Source organism: Neofelis nebulosa, chromosome 16 (assembly GCF_028018385.1).
Source record: "Neofelis nebulosa isolate mNeoNeb1 chromosome 16, mNeoNeb1.pri, whole genome shotgun sequence".
In the NCBI taxonomy this organism is placed as follows: Eukaryota; Metazoa; Chordata; class Mammalia; order Carnivora; family Felidae; genus Neofelis; species Neofelis nebulosa.
In genome coordinates this window covers 32,223,065-32,243,295 of record NC_080797.1, presented here as the reverse complement: position 1 = coordinate 32,243,295, position 20,231 = coordinate 32,223,065, and the positions used below count along the sequence as shown (strand labels likewise).

General features: G+C 45.6%; 1 protein-coding gene across 4 annotated transcripts in view; it reads right to left on the bottom strand.

The window, feature by feature from the left end:
- LOC131498192 (cytoplasmic phosphatidylinositol transfer protein 1-like) overlaps nucleotides 1-20,231 on the bottom strand; it is a 94,046-nt gene that overhangs the window by 33,633 nt on the left and 40,182 nt on the right. For 3 of the 4 annotated variants that reach the window (XM_058705207.1, XM_058705206.1, XM_058705209.1), the window contains exon 2: nucleotides 9,708-9,856. In XM_058705207.1, coding sequence (XP_058561190.1) covers nucleotides 9,708-9,856 — 149 coding nt within the window. Of the gene's footprint in view, nucleotides 1-9,707; nucleotides 9,857-11,050; nucleotides 11,564-20,231 lie in introns of those variants that run through there. The other variant, XM_058705205.1, reaches the window with a different exon arrangement.

Below are 20,231 nucleotides of genomic sequence, written 5' to 3'. Positions count from 1 at the left end.
AAGGGACGGGAGAGATGCTACAGATGAAAAGAAAATGAAAAGGGACCAGAGAAAAGACCCACCCGCATCTGATTCTGGGAGACAGGTTTTATTTAGAATCACTATTGGAGAGACTGATGAGTATCTCGCCTCCTTTCCCTGGATGCCAGTTGAAACGGGGATTTTTTTTGAAGCCAAGCCAAGAAATACCACTTATTTGGTTAACTGAACTGGATCGGAGGCCCAAGGACAATCACCAAATGTACTAACGTAGGAGAAGTAATGTAATGTTCCGAGCGCATGAGGCAACCGCCGAGATGAACGGTGCACCCAGCGGTGCCTCAGACGCCGTAGGGAGGGGCCCGAGGAATCCCCTCCCTGGGAGATGAGATACAAGCCAATAAAAGGACGGATGGCATTTTCGAAAGACATTAGACTCCCATTTAAAAATGGGCAAAGGACAACAACAGCCATTTCTCCAATAAATGGCCAATGAGCACAAGAAGAGATTCTCAACGGTCATTAGTCATGAGGGAAATGCCAATCGAAACCAAAATGAGATACCATTTCACACCCACGAGGATGGCTAGAATCAAAAAGACAGACAATGGCAAGTGGCAGTGATTACGTGGAGAAGTTGGCATCCTCACACATTTGCTGGAGGGAATGTAAAATGCAGCCACTTTGGAAACCAGCCTGGAAGTCCCTCTCCCCACTCACTGGCAGCCCGAGCCTGGATCGGAAACTCAGTGGGATGCTTGTGTTGGGATTTTGGAATAAGTGATAGCAAGAAAGAAAAAAAAAGGGACAATTTGGACCCATCCATGGCAGTCGTGGTGGTGCCGGCAGAATGGAGTCTGTCTGCTGCCCTTGGCCCCTCGCAGGTGCCCAGGCAGCTGCCCGTTCTCAAGCCTGCAGGCAGTTCTGTGGGCCACTGACATCCTTCCACGAAATGTCCTTTCTGCTCAGGTCAGACTCAGAGAGAAGGCTCTGACTACCCAGGCTCTGAGTAACTCCAGTAAGAACAGATTGATAAACCTATCTCTAAATGTGATTTGCCTTCCCATATGACATAAGGAGGGGCACCTGAGTGGCTCAGTCGGTTGAGCGGTCGACTTCGGCTCAGGTCACGATTTTTGTGAGTTCAAGCTTCACGTCGGGCCTTGTGCTGACAGCTCAGAGCCTGGAGCCTACTTCGGATCCTGGGTCTCCTTCTCTCTCTGCCCCTCCCCCACTTGGGCTCTGTCTCTCCCTGTCTCTCAAAAATAAATACATGTAAAAAAAAAAAAAAAAATTTAGGTTGATGTAAGGGAGAAAATTCACTCACTTTGCCAGCTCATGAATGCAGGTTCACGGGACACAGATGTTCCTGCGTGTAAATTATTAAGTGGGCACGGTGACGTCTCAGCTAATGCCAGTCCAGCTCTCAGAACCCACTTCCCTGCGGCTGGCAAAGGGGTCTCCAAGATGCCACCCACAGCAGTGTAAGAATTATTTGGAGCTGAAGATATTTGAGAATCAACAGTTGCAGGAAGATGCTTTCACTGAACTGCCCTTATCAGCATAAAAGCGGAGCCTCTCGAAAGAATTCAGCTGTCATAAATCCCCTCCCCAGGAAGTTCACAACCAGGGAAGACTGACTCCTATCACCAGAGATGAGAAGTTATCATCGAGAGAAGAAACTGGCTAATAAACAGCCGCTGTCACAAAACTATCATATCTCCTATCCATCCTCCTCAAGTCCCGTTTGTTTTTCATGAAAGCCATTTGTTTCTTCCAGAAGTGCCTTTCCCTTTCACTCTGCTCGCCCCCTAGTAAAATGGCATATAAGCCCCAAACTCTAACTGACTGTTTTTTGGGGGGCTCCCATGTACATCCATGAATAAAACAAATGTCTTTTCTCCCACGAATCCGTCAGTTTTAGTTTAATTTGTAGGCCCCCGCTGACAGAGCCTAAGTGGGCTGAGCAAAAGATTTTCCTCCCTGACACCATTCCCAAGATGGACGGATAGACTCGCAAATGCTAAACACTGTCAGCCCAGATCTTGCTTTGATCAGAAGGCAAAGGCCACGTGTTACTTACTAAGTGATCCTAATAGAGGAACAATTCACTATACGTTTAAAGTTCCAATAAGTACCTATTTAAATGAATTTCAATTAGGAAGCAGCCTTGCCAAGACAGCAGTCCCATGACCTGTGCGTGCAGGACATGATTAACTCAAGGTGGCTCCAGTGTGTAACAAAGTAACGGATCTGGTGTTCTTTTATGATTACGGAGATCCATATTCTTATTTTCTAGTACGTCGCATAGACATTTTTTCTTTTTCTCTTACTAAACCATCATCTCCCTGGTCCTAAGAGATGTGCCACACTCTTCCAAATATACCAAGAGTCTTTTATGTTATAAAGTGATGGACCTAGTTCAGACTCGTGCAAAGGGAACAGAAAGTACTTTTCTCCAATGTCTCATTGGTTACTCATTTACGAATGCTGGAGGTGAGTCAGGATAATGTCTGCCACTTACTTTGAGCATAGAAAATTAAGGTTGAAGGGATCTGAAAGGGTGCCCAGTTTAACCACCTATTTGATGTTCAAATCTGCTCAAGAACAGTCCGGTAGGTGGGAGCCCCGCTCATGTTCAGGCATCCCCAGCAAAAGCATTACGGACTCTTAAGGCGCCCTTCTGGGTTCTCACACACGCACTTGGATTCCTTCCTTAAACTGAGCCTAGACCTTTCTCCTGGCATTCTTACCTGTTGGTCTTGGTCCAGTTGGTCCCCTGGAGGTCTTATCGAATATGCATGTCTAATTCTTTTCCCACCTGCCTACACCATCACACACCCTGAGTCTGGCCTTTCCAGGTTAAATGCCCTTGGTTTTTTCAGTCATTCTTCACATCATTGGTGGTTCTCTGATCTTAATATTCATATTAACAATTTTGGAAAAATTGAATAAGTAGAAGGGACTTGCCCCGCTAGATACCAAACCTCATTATAAGGCTATAACAACTAGGAATTTTAGAATTATATTCTCAAACTCTATTTTAGAAACAACCCTGTTGGCATTTTAATTAGATTTGTATAAAATTTATAATTTGGGAATTGATGGCAACTTTATAATACGGCATTTCCTATCCATGAACATTACCACTTGTCTAGGGTGTTATTTTGGGTGCTTTCGGTTTTGTTTTGTTTTGTTTTGTTTTTGTAAGCTTTATACCCAGTGTGGGGCTTGAACTCATGACCCCTGACAAGAGTCACATGGTCCACTGACTGAGCCAGCCAGGTGTCCCTGTCTAGGGTTTTTAAAAATGTCCTCCACTGGGATGTGTGGCTGGCTCAGTCAGTGGAGCATGTGACACTTGGTCACAGGATTGTGACTTCGAGCCACAGGTGGGGGCATGGAGCCTACTTTAAGAAGATAAAAATGTCCTCCACTACTGTTTTGTTTTGTTTTGTTTTTCCTTCCAAAAAGATGTTGTATATCTTGTAGATTGATTACCGAGTACCTTTAAATTTCTTTGCCTATCCTTTTTCTATTATAATGGATTTTTTTTTTTTCCAGAGAGAGAGAGAGAGAGAAAGAGATAGAGAGAGTGCAGGGGAGAGGGGAGAGGGGGAGAGAGAGAGAGAAAATCCCAAGCAGGCTCCATCCATGCTCAGTGCCAAGCCCGATGTGGGGCTCGATCCCATGACCCTGGGATCATGACCTGAGGCAAAATCAAGAGTTGGAGGCTCAACAGATTGAGCTACCCAGGCACCCCTCTAATGGAATTTTGTCAAAGTTACATTTTCCACTTATTGTTCCTGCTGTATAATAATGCTGATTTTGTACATGGATTTTATCCCCAGCAATCTTGCTGAATTCCCATATTGGTGTTAACAATATGAGAGTCTGGTCGAGTCATGATTTATTATTATCATTATTATTATTATTATTCTCCGAGGTATTTGATCTGCTAATGTTTTATATGGGCTTTTCACGTCTGTGTTCTTAACAGAGATTGGTCTATCAGTTTCCTTCTTGCACTACTGTTCAGTTTTATTGTCAAGGTCCGGGTGGTAGACACTGTCAGTTACCTTCCCAGAAGTCTCCTCTCATTTCCTCCCTTTCTTAGAGCAAGATTATGCCTCTTGGACGTCTTTCTCTCTCTCTCTCTGTTTTTAAGATTTTTGTTTTTAAGTAATCTCTCTACGCCCAACGGAGTGCAGTATCGAGGTCACAACCCAGAGATCAAGAGTCACGTGCTCTACCCTGAGCCAGCTGGGTGCCAGACTCTTCATCAGGGAGGAAAATCTTACATCTGGTTGGCCAGAACTAGGTCACATGGCCATCCCTAACTGCAAAGGTGGCCGAGAAAAGGAGTATGGACATTTTTATCCCATGAATTATTTAAAAATTTTTACATTTCTGAATGATGAGGAAGTTGACTTGTTGTCAATTTCTTATTGTAGGGCTTTGTAACCAGCAAACAGGATCTACATGACACTGATTTTCTGGTAGTTGTTGAGACTGATTTCTTGCCTAGTGTGTCGTCAGTTTTTTTGTACATTTTCATGCGTTTATGAAAAGCAGGTTGGTGGGGCACCGGGGTGGCTCGGGTGAGCGTCCAACTTCGGCTGAGGTCACGATCTCATGGTTCATGAGTTCGAGCCCCACATTGGGCTCTACACTGACCGTGTAGAACTTGCTTGAGATTCTCTATCCCCCTCTCTCTGCCTCTCTCTCTCACTCAAAAATAAATAAACGTTAAAAAAAAAAAGAAGAAGAAGAAGTAGAAAGAGAAAAGCATGTTGGTACTAGGGTCTATTAATGTCCACTACATCAAAGTTCTAATTCTGCTGTTTACATCTGCTCTATGTGTGCTAGATTAATTTGGCTATTTGCTCTATCCATTTATTCAACAGGTATATTAAAATCTCCAGTTATAACTTCAGGCTACCTGTGTTTTTGTCAGTGTGGTCCTATGTTTGTTGAGCTGGTTCAGGTGTGGGATTTAACTTACAAACCTTCAGTGTGACCACTGATATATTTTGCTTTATCTTACCATCAAAATTTATGTTTTTTTTAAAGTTTATTTCTTTATTTTGAGAGAGAGAGAGAGAGAGAGAGAGAGAGAGAGAGAGAGAGTGAGCCGGAGTGAGCACAGAGGAGGGGCAGAGAGAGGGAAAGAGAGAATCCTAAGCAGGCTGCACGATGTCAGTGAAGAGCCCAATGAGGGGCTCGATGCCGTGAACTGTGGGCAAATATCAACAGTCCAATGCTTAACCAGTTGAGCCACCCAGGCACCCCCCAAATTTACATTTTCTGTTTACCATGCCTTTTGTAGGCTTGTCTCTGTTCTTACTCTGTTTTCTGTCTGATGGATCACATTTTCTCTTGGGAGTTTTGTAGTGTTTTACCATTTCTTTAGAGGTCATCTTTACATTTTTGAATATGCACACATGCCTCAACAGTTTTTAAATCAATCAACATTTGTCTCCTCCTCTTAAACAATATTAGCAACTGACAGTGTTTTTTTTTATGATAATTACTACCCTCTCATCTTCTATCATTGTCCATTATTTAAATTCCAAGAGTATAGGCTCATTAGCAGGATTTTTAAAACATCCTATGCTGATTCAGACTCAGTGAGATGTTTACCAATTTCTCGGCTTATTACTTTTGGATCCTCCGCTCCTCCTTCTTGGGCTCAATTTCCTTCTACTTCTAATAAAACCTTTAGTAGTTCTGTCCATGTGTGCCTCTGAGTGATAACCTCTCTGAGTACTCGATCGTTAGGAACAATTTTTGTGCACGACTCTCAGCTCCAAGACCCCGTTTGTAGGGGCCCAAACCCACATTTCCTGTCTCCTTATGGGCACGACATTCCCTGTATGTCAGTTCTGACATATCCCAGCGTCTGGAGCCGTAGCTCATCAGCTTTCCACTCTGGTTTGCGTCTCCTCTTTATTTCTCGTACCTGAGGATTTCCCTTTCTTTGTTTTGAGTCAGCTTTATATTGTTATATTTCATCCTGTGTTTGCCACAGGAGGTGCGGGGCGGAGGGTCCACATTCATCTCTTTAGTTTCTATTACTGGAAGTCCAGATATTCTATTTATAACAAATTTCCCTCTTACTAATGTTTATTATTCTCCTTTAAAATAAACATCATATATTCTGATAGAGAAAACAGCCATGACAGAGACAGCTGGACAGTTCTTGCTCTGTTTCAGGAAAAGATCGAGGTTTATTTTTTTTTTAAGTTTTTGTTTATTTATTTTGAGAGAGACAGACAGAGAGAGACAGAGAGAGAGAGAGAGTGGAGGTGGGCCAGAGAGAGAGGAAGAGAGAATCCAGCGCTATGGGGGAAGGGGACAGAGACAGAGGGAGAGAGAATCCAGTGCTATTAGAGAGAGAGAGAAAGAGAGAGAGTGGAGGAAGGGCAGAGAGACAGGGAGAGAGAATCCAATGCTATTAGCGAGGAGGCTAATGTAGTGAGGGCTCGATACCACAAACTTTGAGATCAGACCCTGAGCTGTAATCGAGAGTTGGATGCTCTGGCACAAGAACAGACACTCAGGGGCACCTGGGTGGCCGAGTCGGTTAAGCGTCCGACTTCAGCTCAGGTCATGATCTCGTGGTTCACGAGTTCCAGCCCCACACTGGGCTCTGTGCTGACAGCTTGGAGCCTGGAGCCTGCTTCGGATTCTGTGTCTCTCTTTCTCTGCCCCTCCTCAGCTCACTCTCTGTCTCTCAAAAATATATAAACATTAAAAAAATTAAAAAAAAAAAAAAAAAAAGAAGAACAGACACTCAGATCAATGGGACAGAATAGAGAACCCAGAAATGGACCCACAAACGTATGGCCAACTGATCTCTGACAAAGCAGGAAAGAATATCCAATGGAATAAAGACAGTCTCTTCAGCAAGTGGTTCTGGGAAAACTGGACAGCGACATGCAGAAGAATGAACCTGGACCGCTTTCTTACACCAGACACAAAAATAAACTCAAAATGGATGAAAGACCTAAATGTAAGACAGGAAGCCATCAGAATCCTTGAGGAGAAAGCAGGCAAAAATCTCTTTGATCTTGGCCGCAGCAACTTCTTACTCAACACATCTCTGGAGGCAAGGGAAACAAAGCAAAAATGAACTACTGGGACCTCATCAAAATAAAAAGCTTCTGCACAGCAAAGGAAACAATCTGCAAAACTAAAAGACAGAATGGGAGAAGACATTTGCAAACGACATACCAGATAAAGAGTTAGTATCCAAAATCTGTAAAGAACTTACCAAACTCAACACCCAAGAAACAAATAACCCAGTGAAGAAATGAGCAAAAGACACGCATAGACACTTCTCCAAAGAAGACATCCAGATGGCCAACCGCCACATGAAAAAATGCTCAACATCAATCATCATCAGGGAGATACAAATCAAAGCCACACTGAGATACCACCTCACACCTGTCAGAATGGCTAACATTAACAACTTGTGCAACAACAGATGTTGGCGAGGATGCGGGGAAAGAGGATCTCTCTTGCACTGCTGGTGGGAATGCAGACTGGTGCAGCCACTCTGGAAAACAGTATGGAGGTTCCTCAAAAAACTAAAAATAGAACGACCCTATGACCCAGCAATTACACTATTAGGTCTTTATCCACAGGATACACGTGTGCTGTTTCAAAGGGACACATGCACCCCCATGTTTATAGCAGCACTATCAACAATAGCCAAAGTATGGAAAGAGCCCAAATGTCCATCGATGGATGAATGGATAAAGAAGATGAGGTGTACATATACAATGGAGTATTACTCGGGGATCAAAAAGAATGAAATCTTGCCATTTGCAACTACGTGGATGGAACTGGAGGATATTATGCTAAGCGAAATTAATCAGTCAGAGAAAGACAAATATCATATGACTTCACTCCTATGAGGAATTTAAGAGACAAAACAGATGAACATAAGGGAGGGGAAACAAAAATAATATAAAAACAAGGAGGAGGACAAAGCATAAGAGACTCTTAAATATGGAGAACAAACAGAGGGTTACTGGAGGGGTTGGGGGGGGATGGGCTAAATGGGTAAGGGGTATTAAGGAATCTACTGTTGAAATCATTGTTGCGCTATATGCTAAGTAATTTGTATGTGAATTAAAAAAAAAAAGAAAATTAAAAAAGAAAAAAAAGAGTTGGATGCTCAACCTGCTGAGCCAACCCAGACACCCCAGATATGAAGCTTTCTAATTTTTTTTTTTTTTAATTTGGTATGTAGGGAACATTTCCTAAGCAATAATTTAGGAAAAGGCAATTGTCTGCCAAGGAATGGAATTTTCCATAGGTCTGTATCTATTTTCTTACATCATGCTCACTCCTCTTTGCTCTACACAGGTGATTCCTGCTCAGTATTTGATTTTCACCCTCCACACTAAGAATGCCAAAGCAGCACAATGAGAAACCGGTCTCTGTAAGGAAGTCATCCCCAGGCCAGTCCCAGAGCTCAGCTACTCTTGCAAATCGGCAGCTGGCTGGAGGCTGAACTGGTTCCAAATCCTGCGAATTCACAGCTCCTAATAGATGAATAAGATCAATCTCATTTGCATTTCATCGTGACTCAGGAATTCCCTGATACTGCATCCCTGGGTAGATTAAAACATGTCAGTTTAATCAGCCCATGGCCTTCACTGTCAGGATATCGGCCTGAGAGATTTCCATACACCGTAGTGACAGGACCCAAATGCACCCATCGAGAAGAAATAGTCCACCTGAGCTTGCTGGAAGGTGGAGGCCATGTGGGCATGGCAGAGTCCCAGTGTGGCTCCTCTCAGAAATGTCTCATGGTCAAGGCACAAAGAATGGATAAATATTCACGAGTATCAGTGAATAAACTGGGGCGCTGTCCAGTTATTACGTTGGAAATGCTTTCTGAATAATCACATCGGGGCCAACAGGAGGAGCCGTAGGTGGGGGTAAAGAGTATGCACAGAAATGCACAGGAATAGCAAAGACCAAACCAGTCATCCACTGGTTCACTGGAGCAGACAGTTAATTCCAATAAAATATATTTCCAGTGAGTATACAAATGTCCTGACCTGGAAGAGAAAAAAATGGAAGAAAACGGGCTGGAAACGGGTACTGGGTGGGGAGAAGATCAGACAAGCCCCGATAATCAACTATGCCATTAATGGTAAGAAAACAGCAAGAGATTAAAGAATACGCTTTGCAAAGCAGAAACGGCTGTCCCGATGAGTGCTGGGTTATGATCCTTGCTTATTTACCCTTCCAAAGAAGCAACAACAAGCGTTCATTGGCAGTTCCCTTTGTGAACACCCGCGTGGTCACCTGGCAGGAACGAGAACGCTTACCAAGTCAAGACCCCAGTGGCACACTGCATCTTTGACACGTCTCTACAACCCTCAGGCAAAGCCGTCTCTTTCCCGCTGCTAACACTGAACCAGGGGTAGAAGACAAAGCTCTGTAATCCCTTAGACCAAATTTCATCTTAACGTGTCATCCAGCGGGTGGGAAATGGAAGAGGAAAGCCCCTCCTCATGAAAATGCAGTTGGGGACTCTCTTGCCGAAGGCAGGGGACTCTGTTTTGGGGAAGCTACGAGACTGGTGGATGGAGCGGGCAAAGGTAGTGACTTTTCAGGTCACCTTTTTATCCCACACACCGCCCCCAGCTCGGCCGTAGGGTGGCGTGGGAGAGCCTGCAGGTGGATGGCCGGCTGCCGTGACTTACCTGTTGAGATACACCCGCTTCTCGGTGAACTGCCCGTTGCCGTGGTGAGGATCCTCAAAGGGCTCATTCTGGACGACCTCCACCCCTTCTCCTCGGTCGCTCTGTTCGTGGCTGTGCTTGCTGATCATGTACAGCTGTCCGATTTTGTACTACAAAACACACAGTGGGAGAAAGGTCAGCCCCGCCGCTTGCCTTCGAAAACATCCCCCCCCCCCCAACTTCCACGGCGTGGCAAGCAACTATGGTCAGCACTTTCTGCCAGAAAAGAAGGCAGACACATGGGCCTGGTGTTGTTTTTCCTCCGGAGCGGGGAGGAGAACCAGTTGTGAGTAGAGTGTAGATACGGTGTGTTCCTGTGAATGTTCTACATCACCCTGGTGATGCTTGCCGGGGTGGCTGGCAGACTAAGCGGCGGGGGGGAGGGGGGGCGGGTGCGGAACATCAGCCCTACAGGGTTAAATGGTGCTAAAGTCCGATTTTGTTTGGCAACAAACAGGCCAGGACGTGTTATTTCTGTCCCTTCTCTGCCTAATTAACTGCATTGCTGGGCAGAAGTGGACTTGATGTCACCTATCTCTTCCGTCATCTGTCTCAAACTCTCCTGGAGTTCTCTGTCCCCTAGATCTGCAGTTCTCAAGAGTGGCTGGACATGAGAATCACCTTGAAGCTTTAGCCAACTCCAGATGATGGAGCCCCACCAAGAATGGAACGTGTATTCTACGGACTGATCCGCAAAGAGGCGAATCTACAGAGTCTTTAACTCTTTCTTATCCAATTGCACCCACAGTGTGGAGCCTTCCAGCCTGAGGTTCCCAGAAGCCACGTGTACTTACAGGAAAATGATAATAAGGAGCAACATACAATGGGAACATTCTCTGCCCTGTCTGCATTTGTCAACTGTTCCACTCTCCTTCCTGCCTCTCTGAAAACCCCAGGGCCAACAGGCATTTCTTCCCCCTGTGTACTTTCCACATGGCAAAACTAATTTGATGGAGAAGAGAGAGAGAGAGAGAGAGAGAGGAGGGGGTCAAATGCCTTTTGCAAAAAGGATGTCTGCTCAGAGCCAGGAGACAGGATGCTGTGGTCCTTCGGGCAGATTTGGTGTGAAAACAACACACACTGTGTCACTATCATCAAGGCCCCTGGGATGGGGAAAAGGGGCTTGGGTCTGTAGCAAAATAATGGTGGGTTGTTCTGGGTTGTTCCCCAAAGAGCCCAGGCTGGCAGGGCTGTAGGTCTCCTATCTGTGTGCCTAAGAGAGAGAAACAGATTTTAAATTAAGGGGGCAGATGAATCGGACAAATCAACAGTGCGGTCAATTCTAAGGCTGAGAAGACACACACCTCCGAAGGTCCCTCTTTTGCTGTGAGGCAGGTGCAGGGAGGGGAGTGTGAAGAAGAGCTGAAAGCCTCTGGTCTGAGACCAGCCCTGGGGGCCAGGCCAGTAACCATGACAATGGGAACGGCAGGCTGGGTCTCCTCAAAGGGCAGTGCCACGATTCTGTGCCATACGCCTCCCCAGGATGATCCGCACTTAAAATGCTTTTCACATGAGCGTGTATGTGCGTACATGCGTGCACGTGCTGTGCACACCCGGGGGGAAGAGGGGGTGCTGAGGAGAAACACAGGAAGGGGAGAGAGAAACATCAAAGATAAAATCAATCTTTGAGTTTATTTTCAATCAGAAGTTTGACCTGGCTTCCCCTTAGTAACTCTGGCTCTTACTTTTGCTCATAAAGACTAACTACGGCTCTTTCAAGAAGGAAGACGGTAAAGGGGCGCCTGGGTGGGTCAGTCGGTTAAGCGTCCAACTTGGGCTCGCGGTTGGTGGGTTCGAGCCGCGTGCCAGGTTCTGCGCTGGCTGTGCGGAGCCTGCCTGGGATTCTCTCGCTTTCTCTCGGTCCCTCCCCAGCTTGTGCTCTCTCTCTCTCACACAATAAATAAATAAACTTTTTAAAGTAAAAACAAAAACCAAAGGCCACCAAGGGCTTTAGTTGGGGGTGGGGGAGGGGTCTGGCAGAAGGCGCATGTCTTCAGGAGCTCCAGCCCACTCACATGTGAAGAATGCATGGCATTAAGGACAATGCCTGACACAGAAGAGCCGTCCCTGGTTCAAGCGCTTCTGCTCTGTGGAGACGGGAACGGGCCGAGGCGGCCGGCAGCTGATTCACCAGTGGCCAGAGAAGGGCCCGTCTGCTCAGCCTCATTGATCATTCCAGCGGCTCCTGAACGAGCCACTGCGGGGCAGACACCAGCCTTAGCTCACTAAGATAACGTCAGTCTGGGGGCGACCGACAGACGCTGGATGCAGTAGGTGACATTACTGGGGGTGGCGGGACACTCAAGGCCAGACGCGGAGATGGCCAAGGGTTCTGCGGCTGTCGCTCCTTTCCCTCCCAAGCAAATCAGGCCTGCTCTGCTGGTTGTGACCGTCTGAGCTGGGCCATCCAGAAGCACAGGTTTTGCCGTTGTTTTTAAAGCCACAAATTAACTCACAGACACATGCACCGAGCAGTTTCTCAGTGACGCGGTAGAGGGTAGGACAGATGGTCCCTGAACCATCGATCTCAAAGTCGGCAGACATATTCCTCAAAATGTTGGATCCCAGGCCATTCCAGTGCTTTGACATCCAGACCCTTGGGGAAGAGGCAGTTGGGGACCGGGCTCGGATGCACACTGAATGCTGAGAGCCACTGGGGCAAATTCGGCGAAGGCATTCACAGCACTTATGGGGTACCTGATGGTACTGAAGCCAAAATGTTCCATCTTTAGGGGACCCGTCTTTTCTTTCCTCCTGAATACCATTTTTTTGCAAGGCTCCATCCCTAGTTTAGTGAAAATACCACCTTCCTCATCACTGTCTCCAAACAAACTTTGTCAAATGAAGGCTGCAAATCCAAAGATTCAGAAGCACTCTTAAGACTTTTAAAGCCAGTGAACTGATAATAGATCCGATCACTTCATGCTCACGATGACTTCCAAATTAGGAAACTGAGTCTTGAGAGAGGGTTGACTTTCTCCGGGGCCATGTGGCTTCTAGGTGGCAGAGCTGGGACATGACCACAGGTCTACTGTTTCTTCTTTACCCACCTTCAGCCTTTGTTTCTCTGACAGGTGAATTGCTTTAACACACCTGGGCCTCACCATGATTTTGGAAGAAGTGATGGATGAGTTCCATCGCTTCTGAACTTTGCTATTTCAGAAGCCGAATAACCAAAGCCTGATACCATGTGAAAGACCCAGGTTGTTTAAACTGTGCTCACATACGGACTTGTGGAGGAAGTAAGCTCCAACTTCGTAAGATCTATTGTTCTAACTCCAGAGTCTGGGTAATCATCATTACAGGCAATCACGATTCCAGACAGCTCTGTGCTGCAGGGCTGAGCCTCCGTGTGAGCCGTCATCGGAACAGCTACCCCAAATAATGATCTCTATTGTCAAAAAAAAAACAAAAAAATCATGGGGATTCAGATCCTTCCCACTTGCACACAGTGCCACAAGTTTGATAGAGCTGCACAGTTTAAGAAAAGGCACAAACGTGGGGCGCCTGGGTGGCTCGGTCGGTTGAGCGTCCGACTTCGGCTCAGGTCCTGATCTCATGGTCCGTGGGTTCGAGCCCCGCGTCGGGCTCTGTGCTGACAGCTCAGAGCCTGGAGCCTGTTTCAGATTCTGTGTCTCCCTCTCTCTCTGCCCCTCCCCTGTTCATTCTCTGTCTCTCTCTGTCTCAAAAATAAATAAATGTTAAAAAAAATTTTTTTTTAAATAAAAAAATAGAAAAGGCACAAACGTGTCTGGGGAAGCCAAGGGTTTTTCTCAGTCTGTCCTATTGCAAACTCTCCGACTGGGCACAGTCAAGTGACTCAATATAGTTCGACCTCAAATCTTGATTTTAGAAAAGGTGACCCCGAGCCAGAACCTCTGGGTATATAGTTTATTAACTGAGCACCACCAACACCTGAAATGTCCTCCTTGCCAGAATTACTGGACCCAAAGTTTTAGGCTCAGGAGAACCCCGAGCTATGATTTTTCACTACATTGCACCCCCACCCCCCACCACCCCCCACCACCAGTGCTGCACTTCAGAGATCTCTGCGAGGCCAGGCTCTCATATATCCCCACCCTAAAGCACCAACCAAGCGGCTGTCATCTTCCAACCAATCCCTGTCTCATCCCTTCCTGTCCCCTTTCTCTTCCTCCATTGGTCTCAATACCATTCCTAAATATCAAGATGTGAAAAGTGGGGCAACCCTTTGTAATACACATGACCCATTCTGAATGGAGTTATTCCCCAAAGATATGACTCAGGACATCAAAGCCCCAGCCCAGGAATCAGAATTTACACGTGCTTTTGCCTTTACCACTAAAATTGATGAATGCCACATAACCACATAACCACGGGGAAACGTCTGGCCCTCTGACTTAACATGATACCATGTAGTTTTTCCAGCTGTGAAATGGGCACAATTCCTGCCTGTCTCCGCTCTGGCAGTGTGGAAAGAGGAACGAGCAGGGGGTGATACAATTTGGCATTCTTGGGACTTTCCCACGGGATTCACATCACTGTAAATGCTCTGTCAAAATGCTTCCAGCTTTCTCCACTCTCAACACATGGACCTCGAAGCAACTGCCCTATGATGTGCAAAGAGCCCGCCGAAAAGAGAGTCTGAGATGTTTTATCTTCAGGTGCCCTGAGAGCTTCACACCAAGTGGTGCCAAAATTGTAATTGCACACAGGAAGGGAGATACAATGAGTCTAGCTTTTCACCGCCTCGGAAAACTAGGGTCTAGAGCTGACTGTTTTCTGTAATCCATAGCACAGCTAAGGCACCGGGACAATGTTCTGGACCAGCGGTCGGCAAACCGTGTGGGCTGTTTCTTGTTTGTTAAATGAAGCTGTGGTTGTGGTTGTGGTTGTGGTTGTTGTTAAATACAGTTTTAATGGAACACGGCACTACTCGTTCATTCTGTGGCTTTTGCCGCACAGCAGTAGCATTGAGTACTTTCAACACAGACTGCATGGCCTGGCAAAGTTGAAAATATTTACTGTCTGACTCTAAAAAAAATAAATAAATAAAAATAAAAATATAAATAAATAAATAAATAAATAAAAATAAATAAATAGAAATTTAAAACTGACAGGGGCGCCTGGGTGGCTCAGTCAGTTAAGCGTCTGACTTCGGCTCAGCTCATGATCTCACAGACTGTGAGTTCGAGCCCCGCGTAAGGTTCTTTGCTGACAGCTCAGAGCCTGGAGCCTGTTTCGGATTCTGTGTCTCCCTCTCGCTCTCTGCCCCTCCCCTGCTCACGCTCTGTCTCTCAAAAATAAATAAGTGTTGGGGCGCCTGGGTGGCTCAGTCGGTTAAGCGTCCGACTTCAGCCAGGTCACGATCTCACGGTCCGTGAGTTCGAGCCCCGCGTCGGGCTCTGGGCTGATGGCTCAGAGCCTGGAGCCTGCTTCCGATTCTGTGTCTCCCTCTCTCTTTGCCCCTCCCCCGTTCATGCTCTGTCTCTCTCTGTCCCAAAAATAAATAAACGTTAAAAAAAAAAAATTAAGGGGCGCCTGGGTGGCGCAGTCGGTTAAGCGTCCGACTTCAGCCAGGTCACGATCTCGCGGTCCGTGAGTTCGAGCCCCGCGTCAGGCTCTGGGCTGATGGCTCAGAGCCTGGAGCCTGTTTCCGATTCTGTGTCTCCCTCTCTCTCTGCCCCTCCCCCGTTCATGCTCTGTCTCTCTCTGTCCCAAAAATAAATAAAAAATGTTGAAAAAAAAAAAAAATTAAAATAAATAAATAAATAAATAAATAAGTGTTAAAAAAAAAAACTCAAACTGACACTTGATTCAGCTATTAGAAAACTTTTACACAAGGTCGAAACACCTTGGGCATGTGAATCTACTTTTTCAACTGGAAATTTTTATGAAATTTAAATTCAGATCAGATGCCACCGATGAAAATTTAGCATCTGACTTGGGATTGCTGTAAGTATAAATGCACACTGGATTTTGCGGACTTGGTAACAACAACAACAACAAATGTTTTTACCCCTAATTTCTATGTTGATTACATATTGAAATGATAGTGGTTTGGATATACTGGGTAACTGAAATCCATTCTCAAAATGAACTTCACCTGTTTCTTCTCACTTTCATGTGGCTACTAGAAAAATTTTAAACCACTTTCAATTGAAACCACTGCAGCTTGCATTTGTGGCTCACATATCTCTGTTGGACGTGCTGGTCTAGACCCTGATCTAGATCAATGGGGTCTGAGGCTCAAGCCATTAGGCTGCACTAAGATTCGTTGAGGCTAGCTGGTCAGGAAAGCGTTTCCATGCATTTCCAAGCTAACAAAGTAGAACACGGACACTTAGGGATACATTTGGAGAAGCTTCCCTTTTCTTCTTTTTTTTTTTTTTTTTTTAGTGTTTATTTTTGATAGAGAGAGAGAGAGAGAGAGAGAGAGAGAGAACCAGAATCCAAAGCAGGCTCCAGAGCCAGACGTGGAGCACGAGCTCATAAGTTGTGAGATCATGACCCGAGCTGAAGTCAGATGCCCAACCGACTGAGCCACCCAGGTGCCCCGAAGGTTCCCTTTTCTGAGGACTGGCGATTACCTGGACCTCTAGAGAGGTGATAATTGCTCACCGCATGCTATGGTGGAAAGCACTGGGGTTTTAAAATCGAAACCCGGAGCTGAAGTCCTGATTTTGCCTTTGATTAGCTTTGTAACCTTGGACAATTTACTTATCTGAGCCACAGTTTCTTATCATTAGAATGGGACTACCAAAATACCTCATGGGCCATGGTGAGAATCAAGTGAGAAGAAACTTACAAATTAAAATGCCTTGTAAAATGTAAAACTGTACCCAGACCGCCGTAGTTACTGCTCCTTCTGTTGGGCAATGCATCTGGCTGGGTCTTGAGATCTGTTTTGCCCATTTCCCTGTTATGCCACGGCTCTGTAAGGGACACGCATGAGAACAGGGCATTGCCACACGCCCGTACGACGCAAAAACCAAAGAAGATCGGACCCTTTGCCCAAGACGAGCTCTTCTTTCTGTAAAAATCTTCTTAGATGGTCGTCAGATCGAACACTTCCCAAATATAAAAAAGCCTGGGAACTTCCACTTACAAAGTAGTCAGCTTCACAGGGACAGAAAGTAGGATGGCAGTTGCAAGGGAGGATGGGAAGTCAGTGTGTAATGGGAAGACGGAACCGTCCTGGAGACAGACGGTGGTGATGGTCGCACAGCCCTGTGAGTGCACTCAGTGCCACTGAACCATACCCTTAAAAAATGGTCAAGACGGGGGCGCCTGGGTGGCTCAGTCGGTTAAACGTCCGGCTTCAGCTCAGGTCACGATCTCGCGGTATGTGAGTTCAAGCCCCGCGTCGGGCTCTGTGCTGACTGCTCAGAGCCTGGAGCCTGTTTCCGATTCTGTGTCTCCCTCTCTCTCTGACCCTCCCCCGTTCGTGCTCTGTCTCTCTGTCTCAAAAATAAATAAATGTTAAAAAAAAATTAAATAAATAAATAAATAAATAAATAAAAAACAATAAAAAAATGGTCAAGACGGTGAATTGTATGTGAGGTCTATTCCATGACAATCCTTTTCCTTTAAATGTCTTAATTTAGATTCCAGTTAGTTCGCGTAGTGTAATATTAGCTCCAAGTATACAACAGAGTGATTCAACACTTCAGTGTGTCACCCGGTGCTCATCACAAGTACACCTCTTCATCCCCATCACCTATATGCCACCCCCCCGCCCTTTTCCTTTTTAATGTTTTATCTTTTTTTAAAAAAATTCTTTTTTCTTAATGTTTTTATTTATTTTTGAGACAGAGAGAGACAGAGCATGAGCAGGGAAGGGGCAGAGAGAGGGGGAGATACAGAATCGGAAGCAGGCTCCAGGCTCTGAGCCATCAGCCCAGAGCCCGAGGCGGGGCTCCAACTCACAGACTGTGAGATCATGACCTGAGCGGAAGTCGGACGCTCAACTGACTGAGCCACCCAGGCGCCCCTAATGTTTATCTCTTGAGAAAGAGAGTGAGCGCATGTGTGAGCGTGGGAAGGACAGCGTGAGGGAGACAGAGGATCCAAAGCAGGCTCAGCCCCATCAGCACAGAGCACGACACCCGGCTCGAATCCACGACCCAAGAGACCATGACCTGAGTGGAAATCAAGAGTTGCACACTGAACCGACTGAGCCACCCAGGTGCCCCCCTCATCCCAATTCTCAAAAAAGCCTGGGAACGTGTCATTCTTCAGCGAGTGTGGCTCCCACCTGCTTCCTACCTCACGGTGGCCATCTAACAGAGAGTCTGTCTTTTTCACTATGAAAAAAAAAATATTTAAGGACAGGGACTTTTACATTTGATGGATCTTTGGTTTGGACGCTAATTTGAGGGTGCTGGGCTGCGCCAACGGGAGAACTTTAGCAAAGGACTTCTCTCAGAGACAATGTTGCATGAATGCCCGATTCCTGCCCTGCTGGTTACTTGTCTGGCTCGTGATGGCCTAGAGTTAAATGTCTTTATCATTGTTATTTTTTAATGTTTATTTATTTTTGAGAGAGAGAGAGAGACAGAGCATGAACAGGGGAGGGGCACAGAGAGACAGACACACACACACACACACACACACACACACACACACACACACACACAATCTGAAGCTGGTTCCGGGCTCTAAGCTGTCGGCACAGAGCCTGACCTGGGGCTCCAACTCATGAACCGTGAGATGAAGTTGGCCGCTTAACCGACTGAGCCACCCAGGTGCCCTGAGTTAAAAGTCCTTGATATTGGCATTCTGGAGGGTTCACAGTAACGATGCTCCCAAGTAACACGGTTTGACTATGACGACTTGCAAAGACCCTGGCAGTCCAGAAAGAATGATTAAATACAAAATGCATGCTGATCCCCCCATCCCTAACATGCGTCCATGAAAACACCAGCTCCTTATTGAGAAAGGACCATCTCATTTCATGACCCTCCCCCTCCATCTGCTAGTCAGCCTGGGGCTCCGACTGAGAGCAACTCTACAGCAAGACCAATTCCAAATCCTTTCCTTTTGGAAAGGTAGTGCGTGCTTTTGCTACCAAGGGCTGAATCTGACTTGGGTTCCACAAGGACACGGCTGCCAACCCCTTAGTCTTTCTGACTCCGTGATTCAATGTCCAGATTTCTCCAAGCAGACAAGGAGGTTTCAAAAAAAAACAAAAAACAAAGGTGTAAGGTTCTCCGGTGTTTCGTCAGATCTCCCTGCCAGGTCAATAAACCACGAAAACCAATATCCGATCCCACAAGGAAAATACAAACTTGCAGCTCATATTTTCAAGATATCAGTGCATCATCGCATATTTATCTTTCCTCCTGGATTTTTATAAGCAGCCCTCTGAGGTGTCTTGCTTACGGAATACCTGTGTCATTATGCCAGGGTGCAGGAATGAAAAAGCTGATAAAAAGATTTAAGAAGGAGCTGGGTGATGGACTTTAATTCAAAAAAAAAAAAATCTTTTGTGACGAACTCAGAGAAATAGCATCATACACCGATGCTTAACCCGTCCTAAGTTTTGGACCCAACTGAATAGAAATAGAGCAATTTAACGCCAAGGGACGGGCTCAGGATAGGCTTTATGCTGGTGCAAGCAGAAGTCTGCAACCCGTGGCTGCCACAAGACTGCAAATCATTTCCAGGACGCTCGGCGTAATCTACCTGACCCCGTAAGGGAAGGTAACTACATTCTTCACAGTGCAGGAAAAAGCAAGAGTGCACATTTGATCTGCCCCTTCCAACACTGGCTCGCCTTTGGGGTGGTATTCTAGCCCCAAGAATTCATTTGATGCCAATACTGAATAGCCAAACTGGTAAGGTGCAGCATCTATCGGCCACTTTATGAGCATCAGCTCGAGCAGGAGGGGTCATCCCCTCGTGTTTATAAATGAGAAGCTGGGGCACCTGGGTGGCTCAGTCGGTTAAGCGTCCGACTCTTGGTTTCAGCTCTGGTCACGATCTCCTGGTTCGTGGGTTCAAGCCCCGCGTCGGGCTCTGTGCTGACAGCATGGAGCCTGCTTGGGATTCTGTCTCCCTCTCTTTCCCTGCCCCTCCTTGCTCTCTCTCTCGCTTTCTCAAAAATAAATAAACATTAAAAATATGTTAATATTATATATATGTGTGTGTGTGTGTATATATATATACATAGATATATATACATACATAGATATATGTATCTATGTATATACATACATACATATATGTATACATACACATACATATAGATACATAGATATATGTATCTATATGTACACATACATATAGATACATAGATATATGTATCTATATGTACACATACATATAGATACATAGATATATGTATCTATATGTACATATATATGTATGTATATGGGTTCCACATATATATATGTATATATACACATATATCTATGTATATATATATATACACACACACAAACACACATACATAGGTATATATATATATACACACACACATACATAGGTGTGTGTGTATATATA